This window comes from Chamaea fasciata, unplaced genomic scaffold (genome assembly GCF_029207755.1).
Source record: "Chamaea fasciata isolate MVZ Bird 193981 ecotype frontalis unplaced genomic scaffold, bChaFas1.0.hap1 SCAF_1, whole genome shotgun sequence".
Classification (NCBI taxonomy): Eukaryota; Metazoa; Chordata; class Aves; order Passeriformes; family Sylviidae; genus Chamaea; species Chamaea fasciata.
The window spans coordinates 128,551,727-128,571,141 of record NW_027094086.1 but is presented as its reverse complement, the minus strand read 5'-3'; the positions used below and the strand labels follow the sequence as shown (position 1 = coordinate 128,571,141).

Here is a 19,415-nt window from a genome sequence, read left to right as displayed (position 1 = left end):
TTTAAAAGGCACATTGAAAAATTTGGGGGTTTTGTCTCAAAATTCTCCTCTCCTCTCCTCTCCTCTCCTCTCCTCTCCTCTCCTCTCCTCTCCTCTCCTCTCCTCTCCTCTCCTCTCCTCTCCTCTCCTCTCCTCTCCTCTCCTCTCCTCTCCTCTCCTCTCCTCTCCTCTCCTCTCCTCTCCTCTCCTCTCCTCTCCTCTCCTCTCCTCTCCTCTCCTCTCCTCTCCTCTCCTCTCCTCTCCTCTCCTCTCCTCTCCTCTCCTCTCCTCTCCTTTTCCCCTTTTCCTTTTCATTCTCCTTTTCCTTTCCCCAACTTTAAAGAGCAGGTGTACTAGAAGGTGTTAATTTATCTGAAATTGATGTTGATTTGTGAAAATATTCCCCCCGCAGCCCCCTCCCCCCGGGGCTAGCTCTGGAGAGGCTCTGGAGGAATATCTTCGAAGGGACAGGACAAAAGATCCAAAAGAGGCTCTTACCCCCAGCTTATTCCAAGGCGTTTATTCCTCGAAGGGGTCCAGGGGCATCAAGAGAGAGAACAAAGAAAGTACAGGGGTCTTATCTAGTCTCCTATTTTGGGAGGGTCCTGGCATTCAGCCAGTTAGGTATGGACATGTAAAGAGGAAATTCCAGACAGGTCAAAAGGCGAAAGACCATTCCCCTAAATGGTTACAACAGATTTGGGGAGCCCAGCACTGACTGACTCAGAGAACAGCACCAAGAGTTGTCCAGTCAGAGCATCTCCTTTTCCTGAGTTCTGTCACAGTGCTCAGTGAAGTTGCTATTTGCACAGTTTCTAGGAAAACACAGAAATACAGCTTGTGTTTGTCAAGTCTCTGGTGTATGGATTGGAAGGTGTGCACTCAGAGGAAGTCTCTGGCTCCATGAGAAGGTGTAGGAGGCTGGTTTTGGTGAAGCTCACGTGCCTGGTGCAGCTTGTGCTGCCTGGCAAGCCTCAGGGCTGGAGCACTGTCTCATGCCTCCCACATGCACATAAACCATCTCCTTGGTCAGTCCTAGTGGGGAGCTGGGCATGTTTTAGGGCAGGAAAGCTGACAGGTAAGATAAGTGCTTGGCTAGAGTGATCTCCCAAGAAACAGAAGCTGCAGAAGGTTCAAGGGCTCTGTGGTAGCACTGAGATACAGGTGGGTTGTGCACTGCATAAATCATGTAGAATGGTGGCACATCAGCAAGGCAAGGATGGGCGCTTGTCAGGAAGATCCTGGTGGCCATTTTTCACAGATAATACTGGTTTTCCTCATTAGAATTACTGTCTGATGCAACTTAAACGTAGCATGATGTTAAAGCTAAAGCAGTGTGAGTAATTCAATCAATTAATTAGGTGTGGGTAGCATTCGCCTTTCATTGTAAAGGGATCAGAGGAAAACACTTAATAGCTTTTATGTTCATGTTCTGCACCATACCTTAGCATCAGTTCATTCAAATAACCTTCTGACCCAAATAAGTTATTATATTAAATTATTATGCTTTGGTGAACATTTCTACCCTGCATCAACATCATGACATGAAAGTTAACACATGCTGCTTTGCAGTAACTGGAAGTGGACCGAAAAATTGCCACATGAGTGAGGAACACCCAGATAGCTCTAAACCTCTGCCCTTCCTCCATGGAGTATCTCCTCATTTCTTCCACCTCTCTCCCGGTATTTGCAGAAAAAAACATGTGCAGAAAAGCTGAGGAGGAGAGTCCACAGATAGACCCAGGTCTGCAGCACTTGTGGGTCTCAATGTGCCTCAATGAAGGAACTTGAATGGAAAATGACTGGAAGAGGAGCATTAATCCAGAGAAGAATTTGAATTGGAGTTTGTGGATACTTTTGTTTTTATTTGTGGTCTTTTCCTGTGTAACTATTGTGGTTTGGTATTGGGGCCTTTGCAGAAAGAAGGGGTTTGGAGAATAAAAGACAATTTTTCGTTTGACTTTATTATTGCCAAGGTTTCCCTCTGCATCCCTGAGGAATTTATATTGGAGAGGTTTATTCTACTAACAGTCTATTAGCAGGGTTGGCCCCTTGTTGAAAACATGATGCAGTGCATGAGATTAAATAAGGTAAAATAAGATGAAGTTGTAAGGAATTAAGTTGCATGTGGGTACTGAATATTTCTTCCTCTGTGCTAAAGGTATTGACTTTGGTAATTAATTGCTTTATGAACTGAGTCAGTAGAAATGGCCCAGACCTTGCTGACACTGTCAGCTAAAAGTAACGCATGGAATGCATACATTCCTGGGGAGACACTTCAAGTTTGAGATACCAAGTTGTTTTAATACCCTGGACTTTTATTTTATTTGTCTGTGGCCATGCTGTGGAGTAAAGGCAATTAAATTATCTCAATGTCACAAATATATTTAATTTTTTTTATAATGGCATATTTTATTTTTCAGCCACTTAATGCAATGTAATGCTGTTAAAGACTTTATGAGACAAGGGGCAGTGATGCTTTATTAAATTCAGAAAGTCCTTTGCCTAGGATATTGCTCCACTTTAAAGATTTTTCTACTTGAAATCAGTGAGACTCATTTCATTCAAGAGTTTGACAAATGGTAGTACTGTACACATCAGAAGAAATGAAATCTTTTAGGAGATGCAGTAATAACAGGGACATGGTTGCACAGCTGGTTTTGGTTCCATCTCTGATAGAAGGATCTCTGCACTGCCCCTTACTACGATACAGAAGCCAGTCCAGGTGTGTGGCCAAACGTGTGCTATGGGCACTTGTGTGCTGGTGCACTGACCTCTCTTCTGGTGCTCCAGTTCCTTCTGCTGGGGGATTTTGAAAGAACAGAGTGGTCTTTCAAATATAGGCCATCCCAGATCCACATCTGTGCATATGAGCGTGAGAGACTGCTGTCTGAAATGATTTACTCTTGTAACTGGTTACTTCCTGGGAGAAGTAAAGGAGAAAAATGCCAGAAGTGGAAGACAAAGAAGGGAAAACCCAGAGGCTGCAGCAACGTCTATATTAACTGGGCTGAGACGGCTTTTTCATAGGTTGCATTTCTCAGTCCGTAGCCTCAGCTAATGCTAACTGTACTATGTTTGGTGCTTCAACAGGCAAAAACCCAAACTTGCACACTAACCCTTCATAATGTAACTCAGTCACTGATGGATGTATAATGCATGTATAATACATGGGAAGCTTTAAAAAACACAGTGTTTTCCCAAAAATACTGGATGTAGAGGCAAAGCTAGATTAAAAAAAAAATGTAAAAAAACCTGATAGTCACCAGTGAGATACAGAGATGTTTAGATCTTGTATTGCAAATTCCTGTCCCCACGATTAACACTTGCAGCAGTGTATGTGGTGCTTTCATAAGCAGTTAATCTTGGACATATAGACAAGCTCTTTTGCCAGCTGGGTGATGTAACAGATGCTTTTCTTAGTCTCCAGATCTGTGTATCCAGTCGAGATCTAAGGAGAAGAGAATAATTTGACTGTTTTCCAGTACAATGTACCATATGTCTCCTGGGCACCTATGATCTACCAGTGCCACATGGACATAGTTAGCTGACCATCTGCTTGGCACTTCTTGTGGTGTATTAAAAGATCTGACCCAGTTCAGGTTGAATACTGGGTAGTACAGACTGGATTAGCTGTGGTTATTCCCATTCTTCAGGTCAAAGGCATCCATTTGCTAAGGTGGACAGCAGTTTATTATAGTTTCCTGTAGTTTCCAAAACTGAAACTACACCAGAGACTGCAGTAAGAAACTACACTGAAACTACAGTCGAAACACTACTACTAGCCTTCTTCAGTACCAAGCACTGTGTAATGTCTTGAAACAGTTATTCTTTCATATTATATACAGGATGTGATCACAGCACTTCAGGAGGGCAGTAAAAACTTGCATGGATCATGTGGATGCTTGTTGCTGTTTTCTGGAATTTGGCTTAATGAAAACAAAGTTGAGAAAAGTGCTTGTTTTGTTTTGCTGTTTCATTTTTGGGTTTTTTTTCTTTCTTTTTAATTATCTCAATCCCAGTTTGCATTATCTTCCAGAAATTGCAGTATTGGATCCAGCTGGAAATGACTGCAGTATTATTTTGCCATAGCACTAAAGCATTTTGTCTGGAAGTTCAGCTATTTAGATTACATGTCCCTCTTGAAGCCTAATGTTCAAGAGCTCTTCATTAGAAACATCAATGGTATTAAATGGAAATGGATCTTGCATGATGGTGTAAAAAAAATCAGACTAGTAATGCAGTATCCAGTTGGTATAACATTTCCATTGTAATGCATTTCCTTTAACTGTGAATTCCTTAACATAGAGGAGGGTAGCTAAAATAACACAATATATTTATTTTACTACTTAAGAGCTTTAATGAACTTCAGGAAAATAGTTTCAACACAGTGTTTTAAAAGCTCTGTTACCTTCTGCACACTGACCTGGGTCCTGCAAACAATTACACTCGGGCACAGCCTTGCTGACTGCCAATGGCCAGCTCGTGTGTGTAAAGTGAAACATACGTGTGTGGACATGTAGAGATCAAGGCCTTGCTGTAGTTTGGAAAATTTGAAATATTTTAACCAAGGGGTAGATTTTGCAGCAACACTACAAAATCAAGCAGATAAAGCCTTTTGCTCTGCCACTGACTAAAGGCTCCTTCTGGCTGGTACTTGAATAGGAAACTGCCAGATGTGCCTTGTGAACGTGGCCACGCTTCCCAGGTACCAGCCCCCAGCGGTTTGGTGAGGCGCACGCCTTGGTGCTTCACTGCTCACGGCCGTGCTGGTTACAGCAGGAGCTCTCCCCAAAGGAGCTGCCTCACTGTTGGGCCGGAGCGAGAACCACTCCTACATTGCCAGTGTCCTAATAAAGAACTCTCTGCTGGTTTGTCCCGCAGCTGGCTGTCCCACACAACGACGAGTGGACGCGCTTCGCCCGGACCTTGGTGGAGATCCGCGCCAACCGAGCCGACAGCGAGGAGGAGGGGGCGGTGGAGCTCTCGGCATAGAGGGAGAGGAGGAGCAGCGCCCGCCAGAACAGCAGCTTCCCCCGCTGAGTGCGCCAGTGTTCAGTGTCAGAGTCAGTCTCGCTGTGGCTTTTGATGCCAGTGTACATGCCAGTATTGCTCAAAGCATTCCATATTAATCACACTGCTTTACACAAGGCTGAAAATATCCAGAGCATTTTCATACTTTATATTTCTGTCTGAAAAGTAAGAAAGAAAAGACAAATCAACCCTTTATGGGTTTAGTTGTTGCCTTTTAACTACTTAGTAGCTGTATTTAATAGCTAGGAAACCCTGGTTAAACTTGTGCTCACATTGCCCTTCTGGCATAGTCCTATTAAATCCATATGAAGCCAGATATGATTATGTGCAGATGTGGTGTGCTTCACTGTATGGGACTGGGCCAAAGACTTTAGATGTGGTGTATCACATGGTGACTTACATTATGAATGGATGTACTATACGAAAGTTGCTGCTCCTTATTTATTGCGGTGTGCTGCATGGAACATATTTATTTGAAAGCATTAAAATAAACGATCCTAAAGCATGTGCATAATGAGAGAACTGCATTGTCTGTGTGCTGCTGTAGAGGTTACATTAAAGTCCACGTAACAATTACAGTGCATCAGTTGTGCTTAAGATGCAAGATCTATAAAGGCTGGCTTGAGTGGATGGAATGAGCTCCCTTTCCTTTTTTTTTTTTTAGATGCCTATTATTTCTAGGCATGTTAACTATATTTCAAATACAGTTGGTCACCGATACTTGTCATGCAAGTTAACACTAGCAGTCTGACAAGGGGTTGTGGTTCCCAAGTATGACACCAGTATTGCCAATAAAATGTATCAGGCGTGTTCTGTTGCAGTGTCGTTGATCTTTCCTTGCCAGCAGTGCTCAGCACGTTCATTACCAGTCACTGGTGAGGCACTGGGCAGATGTGACTGCCCTGACCCACAGAAAACTCATCCAGCTGCTCTGTAAATAGATACCTTTGGCATTGGGACTGCCCAGTAATGGACCTGTGTGGATCAGACCCTGCTACCAATTTTACATGGGCAAGAACTAATGCATGTCAGCTTCTGGGCTAATTTTTATTCTCCCTCCATCCCTAGCATGCTTACCTGCACACACACGCACACACAGAGCAGCAGCGTGCTGCCATATGTGCTGATAGAAAAGGAATAGGAGAGACAAGGCCTCCTCAGACTGTCTTGAGAGACAGGTTGGGACAGAGGACAAAGGAACAGCCTCCTTAATGACAATCTCTTGTGGCTTGAACAAAGAAACAGAGTGCAGACTGGTCTCTTTGAGAGCTGTGGCCCAGATGGATGTTAGTGGTGAGGCTGCTCAGTATGTCCATGTCACAACACTGTGCTGAGATAGAGGACAGCTGTGACACCTGGGGGACATGGAGGTGAACCATTTTAGCAAGAAGCACTGCGAGTCTGACAAGAAGGATCTTGGACATAAAGTTTCTCATCTCGTTGCTGCATCTTATCTTTGGGCAGTCATGTTGAGGAATGAACACGTCATCTGATCATGTTTGGGGCTATGGCCCGATCAGAACCACTGCTAAAGCCAGAGTAGGCTGAGAAAATGAATCCTTTGGAAAAGCTGCATTTCCCTTATTTTCTTGGTAGTTAGAAACAACTCTCAGTGAAAGAGCATGGGCTACTTTCATCTTCATGGTGGAACCTGCAACTATCTCCCAGTGCCCATGGAAGTGTCCTGTCACTGGGCCTTGGGGAGCATCTTCTCCCAGAAGGCCTGGTACACAGCAGAGATATATCAGTCACCTTTGGGTGGCTCCCTGAGATTGGAACCATTGTTAGAGAACTTCATGTTCCTGCTGCTTCCCTGGGTGCTTTGGGAGTTGTCTGGAAGAACCAGTGTAGCACTTGCTACAGTTCTGTACCTTAAAGGTGAATGCTAACAAACAGCCAGATGAGATGACTGTAAAGGAGCAGTTGATAAAATCTCTGGGGTTTTCCCCCAGTTTGCCCTGTTTTCTTTTCAAAAACTGTAAGTGTTGTCTGTGTACATGGATGAGGCAGATGTGGTGCAGAGTGGAAGGCACACTTCGTCCTCGGTGGGTCACAAGACCAGAACACGTGCACAGGTGGTTACACAGCAAAGTACTGCCATCATGGGAGGCAGAGGTGGGAACTCACTACCCTTCCACCCCGTGGAGTAGCTGCACATCGCACAGTGTGAGGACACCATCTGAGAGTGCCTGCGGTGTAATGGGAAGGGCATTCAGCCAATACCTCCCATTCATCATAATCAGTGCAGTGGGAACAGTTGGCAAATTTGTTTCTACTTTTTCCGTATTACTATTCAGTTTTTGGTCTGCATGTTCATGTCCAAGTTCTCCCTACTTTATAGCATTAATGGCTTCTGAAATGGCTTTGAGAGCAGCCTCAGAGGACCTTCAGCAGTTGCCGCTGTGTGCAAATCAATACGACCAAAGTCCTTTTTTGAAATTTTTCTTTTTTTGTGTGTTTGTGTGGGGTTCAGCAGTACACAGAGGAAACAAGGAAAAGATCTGAATTTCCACAGAAATCACCAGGTTTGAATACACAGAGCAATAACATGAAAGAGCCATTTTATACAGCTGAATCAGATGGAAAAGCACCCAAGAACAAGAGGCATTTACTTCCCTTCTGCTGCTCATGATTATCCTGCAGCGGAGTTTCTGACCTGCCCTTGTTGCTGCCCTTCCATAAATCTCCCACAGTTCCTGTTTGTTCGATTTTCCTGCTGCTAAACAAATAGCTGTATTTCACTGGCTTTCTAAAACGGCCCATATGAGAAAACGTTACTCAGAATCTGCCCAGTAGGGAAATAAATACAAAATTATCCTTTAATTTGAGCAAAAAGAAATCATCTTCTCCTGTCTCTTTTCCCTATGAATTTCCAGAGAATAGAAGGAAGAACATAAAGGGTTTTGTCCTATGCTCTAGCACTGCCAGGATGCTGCCATGACTGCTTTGGCGTGGAATGGGTCAGAAGACAGCCTGGCTCTTTTAGGGCCATTGCAAGTAAGCTTTCTATGAAGGACATAAACTGTGTGCCCAGACTGAGATGGAGAGCACATCTGAACCACAGAGGTCAGAAAAAGCAAACCAACTACAGCAGAAGTAGGCAAGTGGCAAGAAGAGGCTAAATTGAGGTTGAGGATGGAGGAGAAGACTGTGAGGTACAATGTGGAAGGGAACTCTCCTATACTCATTGAAGGGAAGTCCAGAGTCTCCCTTGATTTCAGTGCCAAGGATGAGAGCTACGCCAGCACAGGTGAGAGGCAGAGGAATGATGTGGCCAGGGACATGGGATTTGGTCTGAAAGGAGCTGTGAAAGGACATGGGTAGACATGACAGGTGACACTGGGGGTGGAAGCTGAAGGCATTAGCTGAAAGGTGAAGCAGGATTCTTCACCTTTATGACATGTACTTTTTTCAAGAGACCCTGTGGTAAGAGAGAAAGAAGATGACAGCCAGGATATACTGAAAGAACACGTGCACAGCACTGGCCAACCTGGAATTTGACGAGAACACACAAAACTGAGCACGGGGCTGGACTGCCAGGTCCATCGTGTAAATAACAGCACTTGGACCAAGTGGATCTTTGAAAGGTGGAAGTGAAATAGGCTGCCTCTGAAGTCTGGAAACACCCCAAACATCTCCATGGAAAGGCAGTCAGAGCAAGTCTTTGCTGCTGAGATTAGACTCCACAGAATTACCTGTAGCTTATTAGTTCAAAGAGAAAAAGCAGGCAGGACAAATGGTGCTGGGTTGCAACAATTCAAGAGCTGCAGTTTTTTCCACAGGGTACTCAGCAAGTGCTCCATAATAAATTTTCCAAGATGGAAGGTGTTTCCTCCTGGGTCTCAAAACCAATGCCCCAAACATTTGCTACTTCTGCAAACATCAGAGGCCCTACCATGCCCTGGAATATCATCATTTCACACTACAAATGACAGCCTGCATTTCTAGGGCTATGGAAACAACTAGGAATAGGTCCTTTCACATAAGACAGGTGGAAAAAGCTCTGAAGAGTTTTAGCAACTGCAGATAAAAAGCATGCACAGCTGAAGACTGGAAACCCCTTACAGAGCAAAATGGCATCCCACATGGAGTGAGATGGTACCCATTGACCAGTGACAAAGGATGCTCCTCTGTCACCAGGGCAGCACCAGTCCTAAGGCAGGACTCAGTGCCTAAGGGTATTATAGAGCAGACACCTGTCCTTGGAAGCTTACAGGTCTGGTTCTCCTTCAAAGTCATAAGCAAATACACTTCTGAAGTAACACCACGATGTCTGGTACACAGTGTCTGCACAAGCTGGGGTGTGAGGAAGGCCAAGCAATGTAACTACAGCAGCTGGAATGAATCTTGCAAGCAGTACTACTGCTTTCTGGTGCAACAAGGAACAGTGCAAGGAGCAGTTAAAATGATTGTTACACTTCAAATGTCATCTCTCTGAAGGGCAACAGACACTTTGATGACATCCCCATGTTCAGCACTAAGGGAAGCTGCCCAGTCTCACAGCCTGAGTTATCTGCTGCCCACCATGCAGGAAGCAGAACCACCATATGGCCCACAGCATTAAAGAAACCACTTCATCCCAGGCTGCTTCTGCGTTATTTGATGTGTTTGAAGGTCTCTGGAGACACTTAAAATACAAACGTCTTGAGATTTGTATATTCTCAACCATTAAATAACTTACAAATGATCACTATCTCTGGAAACTGCCTTCTAGCTTATGCAAAAAAAAGGCAAATATTTAAACCAAAAACAGAGTCTGAGTTTCACAGCAGTGTTTTAACAGGAAAGCTGGAGGATTCCTGATTGTCCCTGTGCCACTGGAGAGGATCTCAGCAGCAGGCAGCGTGACGTGTATGCACATACAGAGGCGACAGCAGGGTCATTCCAAGCTGGCTATCCCTCCTAAGATGATGCAAAGCCGCTTGTCAGGTTCTGTATTTTTAGCAGGTTTAGAAAAACCTGCCCAATTTATTTTTGAAGCCTGTGGTATGTTTGCTCACAAAAGCATCCCTGCAAACTGTTAATGTTAAGTCAGCTTAAACCCAACCCATTCCCTGGGGACCAGGCAGAAAAGCATCTCCTGGCTTCTGCTGGACTGAGAAACACAAACATGGGGTAACTGCTTCAGGGACACCCCTGCCCCACTCTCAGTATGACAGGTAACATCACCAGTATTTGGCCATTTCTTTTTTCTACAAGTGCTGTCACAGGGAGTTAGCTGGAGTGCAGGAAGCAAGTGAGGTTACTTTTTATCCATTTGCATAACTCACCCAGAAATCAAGAGAGGACAAACATTGTCCTCAGGGCGTTTTGTTTGTTTGCAAGGCAATCCGGCACTTCCTTGGCCTGCAAGCTTTTCAGAGCAGGAATGCATCCTTTTGTGTCTGGAGGAAGCCTACTGTGGGCACAGATCTTCCCCGAGATCTCTGGGCAGAGCTGCAGCACGATCTGGAATGTTTTGAACTGGCTTGTGTTAACAAAGCAGCCACTGGCTCTTCAACACTTCTGCCCCTGCCTCTCCTGCCTGCTGACCCTGAAGAGATGGGCAGGAGAGAACAATCCTCCAGGAAAGTTAATGGTGAAGGGAAAGGCCACCATGGGTGGGGTGGAGGTGTCAGTCCAGCCCTGCTCAGAGAAGATGAAGGCTGTGGCCTTCTGAGATAGATCTGCTGTAGGAGAGCTGTGCCTGCGCTTTGCTCCTGGGATGGGAGCTTTGCCCTTCATTCCCAGAATAAAGAACAAGTCATAAATATACTGCCAGGCCTGGGAATGAGAGGGCACCAGGACGCAGAGAAATTGGTTTTGTGGAACACAAGCATTGAATGGTCTTTATCACACAAGCCAAGAAGTTGTGCAAGCCCTACAACAACCCAGCTTTAATTCCTCTTCCGTTCCTGGCTGCAAAGCCCCAGGCAGTGCTGGGGTTTGGTGTCAGGCAGCAGAAGGATGTACCCTGGTGGGTGCAGCCTGGGTGTCCCTCTCCAGGATGAGCCAGGAGGAAGCAGCTGCCAACCAAGCCTATCCAGTGGCCAGGCACTACCTCTCCTGGATCAGGGAGAAGGTGCAGCTCTGCACTCAGACATCTTCCCAGAGCTGCTGACTTTCCACAGAAACCCCTGACATGGTATGTCGGCAAATCTGAGGGATGAAGTGAAAAAACAGCTCTGAAACAGCCTAAAATCTCATGTGTGAAGCACAGGCAACTCACTGTGAGAATGTCTTACTTTTGTGACATGCTTTAACCAAAAATCCTGATGGTTAATTTTGAAGGGTTTTTACAAGGGAAAGCTTTTTCCCCCCTATTTTGAAATGAAGAAGCTGTTGTCTGGGGAGATTCAGATACACAGGTCTGGGAGGAAGCAGCTGCTGTCTATTAGAGCCCAGTGCAGTCTCTTCACAGTGGTTTAGCCAGAATCCAAGACACAGCTGCAGGTAAATGTCATCTGCTCCCCTCACCTTCTCATGCACGAGTGCTGCTACTCCTACCCCCGAGCTCCATTTCACTAGTGACATCAAAATACAAAGACATCCAAGAGAATAACTTACATGATGACCCAAATACAAAATCAGAGTGATTTCCATTTCAGTATTTCCGCAAATTACAGCACAGTGTGATATTGCACACCAAACTCATTCTTCTGCAGAGACGCATCTGTGCATTCCCTCAGTTTACAGCCAAGGTCGAAGGCATCCACCCCTCACCCTCCCCACACTCCAAGGAGACAAGCAAAGCTGAATTCCTCATCTTAAGAGGTATCATAGAAGACACCCAACAGGACCTTCAAGTGACTAGGTGACCAGGCTGTTCATAACCACTACTCTCTCCCCAAAAGTAAAGATCAAAATATCAAAGCTTCAATTCTGGCTTCTGACTGAGGAAAAAGTTTCTCTTTTCTTCTGAGTGACACCTCCACCAACAGATGTCTTTTCTAGGCAGAGGAACTGTAGTAATTTGTTTTCAAGCTGCAGGTGTTTTTATAGCCTACAAGTGCAAATACTAGCTTCATCTTAAGCTGACTCTATCACTGAAGTTGTACAAGACATTTGACGTACTGTGCTATTTCCATAACAGAATACCATGTGTGCATCTGTTTGAAAGATTTATTTCTATCTTCATAAATACAGAATTTTCTAAACACTGTGCAAGGCACCAAAAATTAAGTAAAATCTTTTATTTTAGATTATTTTAATCTCTTTTGACTCAATGAAGTAAATAAGAATCTGAAACCACCTATTTGCCAATTACAAGCCAGCAGTTAAGGCAGGTACCATTGATACAGTGCATGAATTTTCTATTGCAGTTATTTAAACAAGCAGCGTTTTACTATAGAAGTGCATATACAAACTGAATTCCAAACACCAGCAACCCAAGATAGGCACCTAGTTATGAAATTTCCTTGTATGTGTAGTAGAATGCCAAAAGTTCTGCCATAAAGTGCAAAGACTATGGACAATAACACTTTCTTTTGAGCATTTTGATACCAGTAACATAATACAACGGCTAAACATTTATAAATGTGGTTTCCATTACAAAAACATGTTCCACATAAAAGCTCCATAATACAATCCAGAAACAGAACTTGTGCGTGTACAGATCTAAAAAGTTGAAGCTGTACGGGCATACTTAGGTACCGGGTATATATTTGCTGACCTCTACAGACACGCACCAAGTTTAAAACCAATTTACATGCACAGTCCAAATCATTCTGCTTTGAGCACCGTGATATCCACTGAGTTTTCCATTTGAGTGACGATGTGTGACATCTGCCCTGGTAATCTGCAACTGAGCATTGCCTGTAAAATGATCTGGTTCACAGCTCTCACCCAGCCCTCCCCAATAAATGGAACCTAAAATTAGTGTCTTCCCAACACAAGCACATGTCAGATGTGGACAAATACATTCATGGTCCCAAACTTAAAACAACTGGTAAGAATTTCACAGTGATCTGGTTACGGAAGCACAAAGACAAATGATTCCATTTAAGATGAAAATTACCTTAAAACTCAAATGAAGCTAATCTTTTATATGATGAGAAGCTAAAGGAACAAAGTATTAACCAATTAGAAAAGTGGCTCTTTCCCAACTAATAACAAAAACCCTGGCAATAAACTTAGGGTCCTACTGCTGCAGCAGCTTTTGAGGTAGGTGGCGATGGCTTAAACCGAGGTAGGTAAAGTCCGAACTTGTTTTCAATCCCTGCAAAAGTGGCAACCGCCAATTTATAACCACCAACATGGTCAGGGTTAGGAGCAGGGAGCGTGATCCTAGATTTAGGAACTGTCTCTGATCCAGCTGGTTTTCTGCAAAATAATAAAAATAATAAATTAACTTCCATTGAGTAAAATCAGTAGTCACAAAAATCTCCTCCATAAAGTAAATTTAATGAGACATCTGAGTGTACTTCCCTCAAAGTAACTAAATTAAATGCTGCAATCTAAGGAGAAATACCCTGTTTTAAAACTTTTCAGAATAGTTAGGAGCCTTCATGTTGATTGAGTACAGCCAAATCCAGATAAAACTTGCAGTGCATTAATCAAAACTAGTGTGAGGTAACAGGGGTTCATAAGTCTTTGCTACAGCACACAACCAGTCCAGGAACGTAGCAGAGTTGAAGTAATTTTTGTGGTGGCTTTGAAACTGCTATCCCCAAAGATCCATAGAGTCTGCAGCTGCTCTGGGATCAAGTTAAACAGCTACATCCACATCCACTTGTACTGTCAACAAAGGCAGGAGGCACAGCTGAAGCTCCAGCAAACTGTTTTTGACCTTGGTGACAACTGTAAACGTTTTTGTCAAATGCCCTGTCTAATCACGCACCTCCTCCAGCAAATAATGAGGACTAATGCAGCCTGTATCCTGATCTGGCAGGCATCACATTTTTCCTGCATTTACATCCCCAGCCCATTATTCAGCCTCCCACTGTCTCTGTTTACACTCTGTTTACACATATAAAATGTGGTAATATCTTGCTATGAAACAGGTACTGGAATATCATCCCAACCTCCACCAGTAAAGTGTGGTTGAAATAATAGTTGCAAAGCCTTTACAACATGTCTTAGCAAGCCCCTGGCTCTAATGTTCCAAGGAGGACCAAGACCCAACAGAACCAAGGGTAACTTCAGGATCCGTGGTATACTCAGGCATCACATACTTACACTCCTCCAAAGTCCACATAAAACCATCTCTGCAGTAGCTCGTAAGTCACCAGAGTTACACCAAACTGAGGAGAAGATCGAAATACACGAGCTTGAAAGAAAAGAAGAGAGTTTCTAAGTGACAAATTCACAATTAGAAATCACTTGGCAATCAAAGCTCTTTTACGCACCTCCTGCTCCTTTCCAGAGAGCCTTGGGACCTTCTTCCCGCAGGATCTTGGCAAAACAGTCCACAACACCGCTGTAGGTGGTCTGCCCTGCTCGGGCTGCCACCTGTAGCCTTGTTTTGATCACATCTGCAGGGGTGACCAGAGAGGCTGCAGGCATACCTGCAACAAAACAAAAGTCATCAGGCGGATCCACTGGCTTGGCACATATACTACACACCTCGTTTATCCAGAGGGAAGCAGGTCTTTCCTCCTTACATTAGGAGAATCCAGCCACATTTTGATTTAAGCAGAACCTGGGAAGGAGAACAAACAACAAGCAACCAGAGGTTGCTGTTGGGGACATGGCTTAACCCAGAGGGAGCTTCTCGCACAGGAACAACCATATCATGTGCTTCCTGCCAAGCTGGGAGGCACAGATTGGAGTTTCCAGTGCTAATCAGAAACTTGCATAGTTAATAAGCACAAAGCTTTTGGAGGGAAGATTGATACTTTCCTTTCCTTTTCATTCCTGTCAGTGGTTCCTGGCATCCTGGTGTACACTGTGCTAGAACAGGCTGTACACAGACACAAACACAGACACACAAACACCCCTCACGCAGCAATGTCACACAGAGCCAGATAATGCCATGCATGCTCAGCATCACTTGAGAGCTAAGGCTTATAAAAAGGGTCATTCTTCTCATTAGGAATGGCAGACTGCTCAGCTGCAAAGCCACAGCTGACATCCTCAGCAGAATATGTGGAGGAAGATTTAAATTTACCCTGGCAGCTAATCAACTAAAAGTAAAATATACCAAATTACCAATGGGTGGTATTTCTAAAATCATTCCTATCCAAACTTAGGGCATGTTTAGAGTTGGGGAAAAAACAGAGGGAAAAAAAAAAAAAGGCAAAGAAAAGCACCAAGGCTGTACCCAGAAGACACTGTGTCTTATGGTTTTATTACTTTTCCATTCTGCATCTGTTCCAAACCAACTTGGTTAGATGTAGATGCATAAATCTCCTTTCCTTTTTTTTTTTTCCCAGTTTAATAATTCTGTAACAAATTTTGTCCAAACCAGCATGGTCTGGCCTCAAGCTCCAGAGCCTTCCTGAAGACTACTCCAAGAGATCAAATCATGTGCATATCACCAAAAGACGATTTCCTCCTCCCCATCCCCTCAAAATAACTCATGCACTGAGTGTGCACTCAGTGCAAGCATGGGCTGTCTGGCAGGCAAGCACTAAAACCTGGTCAAGGTTTCTGAACTCCATTAACACTGAAATTCCTCTTTGCTTAGGCCTACCCACACCATGGTATTGCTTGAGTCTTCAATTTAAAGCCAGACTTTTGTCCTTCAAAAGCCAACCAGTGCTTTCAAGAAAACCAAAGAACTTACTTAGAAACAATTCTGCTTACTATATGTTGACTTCCATCTCCTTATCCCTCACTCCGTATTATTGAGGATATTTTGCACTTAAGACTCTTAAAATCCTTTCTTTAGGAACTATGTGTACAGGACAAAAGCATTTACAGACAAATCAAAGTTACAGATTGCTGCCAAGAGAAGCTTACAATCAGAATGTGACAAATAGCCCAGCAGGAGCTGACAAGAATAAAAAGGAGCTAGGGGAGGAGAAGGAACTTCATGGAGGCAATAAGCAAATAGAGGAAATTAAGGAGAGATCCTGCAGATGATAGGTATTAGAATCATCTCAGAATATGCTATGGCACAACAGGTTAAGACATCTGAAAAACAGAAGCAGATCAAGCTAGATGACACATGTTGCCTGTGACCCCAACCACAAGGAAAGGCAGATAATGTAAGCAGTACAAGCAACACCCACTGGCAGAGGACACAGGTGCACACCTGTGTATGGCCAGCTTGAATATCCCAGCACCAGGGGCTGTGTGTGGGAAGGGGGAGTTTCCCATGTGCAGCCAGAGCTCAGGCACATATCTGAAGTCTGATGACCAGCTGAGATGCCTGGCCAGAGAAGAGACATCAGCCCAGAGACTGAAGCCAGCTTTTCAGAAGTGATGGGTACTCTGTTCTGTCTTTCCCTTGACTTTCCTTTGACAAAAAAGTGGATACATCACACTTTACAGGTACCAAATAAAACAAATTTCTTGTTTTTGTAAACAGTATGGTGAGTGTTTTATCTCTAACACTGTAATTTGCTCCTGAGAGTTAACTTAGGATGGGATTCACAGGAAACACTGGATAAAATTCACATTATAGCTCGATTGGTGAGCCATATCAGCAACAATAAAGACTGCTTCTGTGCCTGAACTTCAAAGGGAGGGTTATCTCAGTCTGCAATCACCTGACAAAGGCTAGAAAGAGAAAAAATAGGAAAATCTAAGAAATTACTTGGCTTAAAAATGCCATCTTATGTTTCAAGTCTGTAAATATGATCTAAAGTTCAAAATTTGTTTCATTCCATTAAAATGGTAAGAAATAAGCTGGCTGTAAAAGCTCCTATTGGAGGGTTTGGAGCCTGGCTTTGGAATGGGGTGGGGGAGGGGAGAGGACAAGGGGGTTTTGAGCAGCAGTCACTGGAACACAGCTGGCTTTGCTAATGTCAGCTCAATACCTTTGCACTATGAGCTACTGAATAGAGATCAATATGATTCAACATGACAAACCAACTGATCTTGGCTGTTCTCTAAGACCAGATACTGGCTATAAAAGGGCCTTGCTCTCAAAGAGACATACCCCTGTGTATGATTTTGACCAAGGAGTTTTCTCAGGGACGAGAAAGCTTAAAATCAGATGAGAAAACATTGCTAAACCACCTTTCTGTACTGGATGCATGCCATTCCATCATTTTTCTCATCTGGCAGGTCACAGCAGTCTGCCAGGGGCCATGCTGGAGGAGGAACTCGGCTGCAGCTTGGAGAGACCAAGCAGCCCTCGATAAGCATGGTGGAAATACCAGCCGACTTGAGCCCTCCTGCTTACTACACACTCCCCTAAAGCTCCTGTTGCACAAATTTGCAAGGCTATTTGTTTCCTAGGGGGGAAAACCATGGACACTGCAGGAGCAGGACTCTCAAGCTGCCCCCTCCAGCAGACAGCTACCAAGTGGTGGTCCCCTTTGAGTATAGCAGCTGGGTGCTGTGGAGGGACCAGCCATGCAGCAGACACAAGGACAAGCTGAGGACAAAGACAAAGCCTCTGTCCTTCCCTTAGGTTCTGGCACGCTCAAGCTAAATTCATCTGTGAGAAGTTAAGCATGTCTGGGCACTTCTGCCTGTTATGCAGCAGACTAAAACAACCAAATGCTCAAAATCACACTCTGCACCTCTGTCATATCTGGGTATGTGAGGAACTAGCAAGCTGTGGCACTGCACCAATGTTTTCAAGATCTTCTGCTTTGTTTAGTATTTTAAAAAATGACAAAAGTAAAATCCTCAAGAAGCCAAGTAACTTCAGTGGGATACTAAGGGTAGCAAATACTGTTATCATTTTGTCACCAGTTATATCATTGTGTTTGGAGAGCTGTACTTCTAGTGTGGCTTCTGGACGCTAAATACCAAAATTCAAGATTCTTTTGATCATAAAAGATTTTATGAATGCCATGGTTTTGATTATAAATAATTTTATAAATAATTCAGTGAGACACAGCCAAAACCAGTACAGTAACTTCACAAGGAATGACAATAAATGATTAAAGAACATCAGCAAAAAACTTTCTTTTCCCTTTCTTTTGCTTCCTGAATGTAATTATTATACCAGGAACTTACAACTTCAACTCACTCTACAGCATAGTAACGTTGTTGTTTCTGCATAAGGCTGCAAAATACAGTATTGTTGCATACAGTCCTTTTGAGTATTTTTTGTTATTGTTGTCACAGCCATAACTTGTGCTGCCAGAGCAGTATAGAGCCATGAAGAAAGAAATCTGGGCACTTACCAGCTATTGATCCAGCCAAGAGCAGATTTCCAGGGCTAACCCTCCCATCTTCATTTGTAAAGGAAGCTTTCAAATGAGCATAACAGGGGAAGTAAATGGCAGAGAAGGGGATGTCACGCAAAAAACATGCCTTGGCACCCTGTTAGAAAAAGAGAACAAGTTTTGAGAATGAGCACATTTACCATGATGAACCATGAATATCAGAGAACAGAGCAACACTGTATTTTTTCATTTTGCTGCAAAGGGCTTATAGGAAAAACAATTTCTCCCTCAAAATTTTGAGAGATTCATCTATTTCATCCTGCTGAGGAGTGTCTGTGTTGTTTCTTGGTTCAGTAATTTCTGTTATCGTATGTATCTTGTCTACTTGTTCTCCCTCACTCTGAGGTACTGTAGTTATGTGCTGGTAATGGAGAAAATACAACGTGTTTGAGTAAACTCTGAAAACACCTTTGGAGAACTTTAAATAGTTAACCTTGTAGCCATGAACCTGTAGTGGGAGTTTAAAAAGTGCCTCAAACAGAGCCACAGGATAGGTCTGTCACCTCTCACTCTCACTTGAAATTAATACTCCAGGGAAAACAGTGCCCAGTCCATACCTCTACACAGGCACTATCACTGATAATGCAACATTTATTAAGGGAGTAGGGGCATAACAGCAAGTCTTTTGCAGAACAGTAACAACATGATTTACTTGTGAATTTTGAAGTTATCTGGGATACAGTTTGTTTCAATAACTTCTCTTACTGTTAAATTTGCCTTGCTATCAATTTGTAGAAGTAGCACAATCAGCAAATGAAGTTACTAACAACACAGCTGGTTCTAAATCTAAGAGGGAAGCAAACGGGAAAGAAAATTTTGGGGGTAGTGGAAATCAATCAAATGTTTTTCAAGCAGGGGGAAAAGCAAAAAGGCCACTAGGGAAGGCCAACCAAAATAAAATATCAAATAGTGTCCATGCTCCAACAGCAAAAGCGATTTGCAGTCTGCCGTTCCCCAGAACAGAGATCCAGAGGTCACCAGAGCCTGCCAGGACTAAGATCAGGAGGAAAGCACAAACAAGAGGTGGCTTGGGAAAATGGGTAAAATCTTTCAAGCATGAGAAAGAAATGGTTCATGGATAAAGCCCAAGCCTCTTCTCTTTGAAGCAAGGGTGGAGACGGGGTGAAACTGCTT

At 43.6% G+C, this 19,415-nt stretch overlaps 2 protein-coding genes across 10 annotated transcripts in view; one reads left to right on the top strand and one right to left on the bottom strand.

Moving 5' to 3' along the window:
* The window catches only part of DYNC1I1 (dynein cytoplasmic 1 intermediate chain 1), a 202,722-nt gene extending 196,899 nt beyond the window's left edge, over positions 1-5,823 (top strand). For all 8 annotated transcript variants that reach the window (XM_066197155.1, XM_066197143.1, XM_066197189.1 and 5 more), the window contains one exon: positions 4,864-5,823. In XM_066197155.1, coding sequence (XP_066053252.1) covers positions 4,864-4,974 — 111 coding nt within the window. In that variant the 3' untranslated portion in view covers positions 4,975-5,823. The remainder of the gene's footprint in view (positions 1-4,863) is intronic.
* Positions 5,824-12,170: 6,347 nt separating this feature from the next.
* The window catches only part of SLC25A13 (solute carrier family 25 member 13), a 103,161-nt gene continuing 95,916 nt past the window's right edge, over positions 12,171-19,415 (bottom strand). For both annotated transcript variants that reach the window (XM_066197123.1, XM_066197114.1), the window contains 4 exons: positions 18,240-18,378; positions 14,340-14,498; positions 14,170-14,260; positions 12,171-13,314 (listed from right to left, as the gene is read on the bottom strand). In XM_066197123.1, coding sequence (XP_066053220.1) covers positions 13,125-13,314; positions 14,170-14,260; positions 14,340-14,498; positions 18,240-18,378 — 579 coding nt within the window. In that variant the 3' untranslated portion in view covers positions 12,171-13,124. The remainder of the gene's footprint in view (positions 13,315-14,169; positions 14,261-14,339; positions 14,499-18,239; positions 18,379-19,415) is intronic.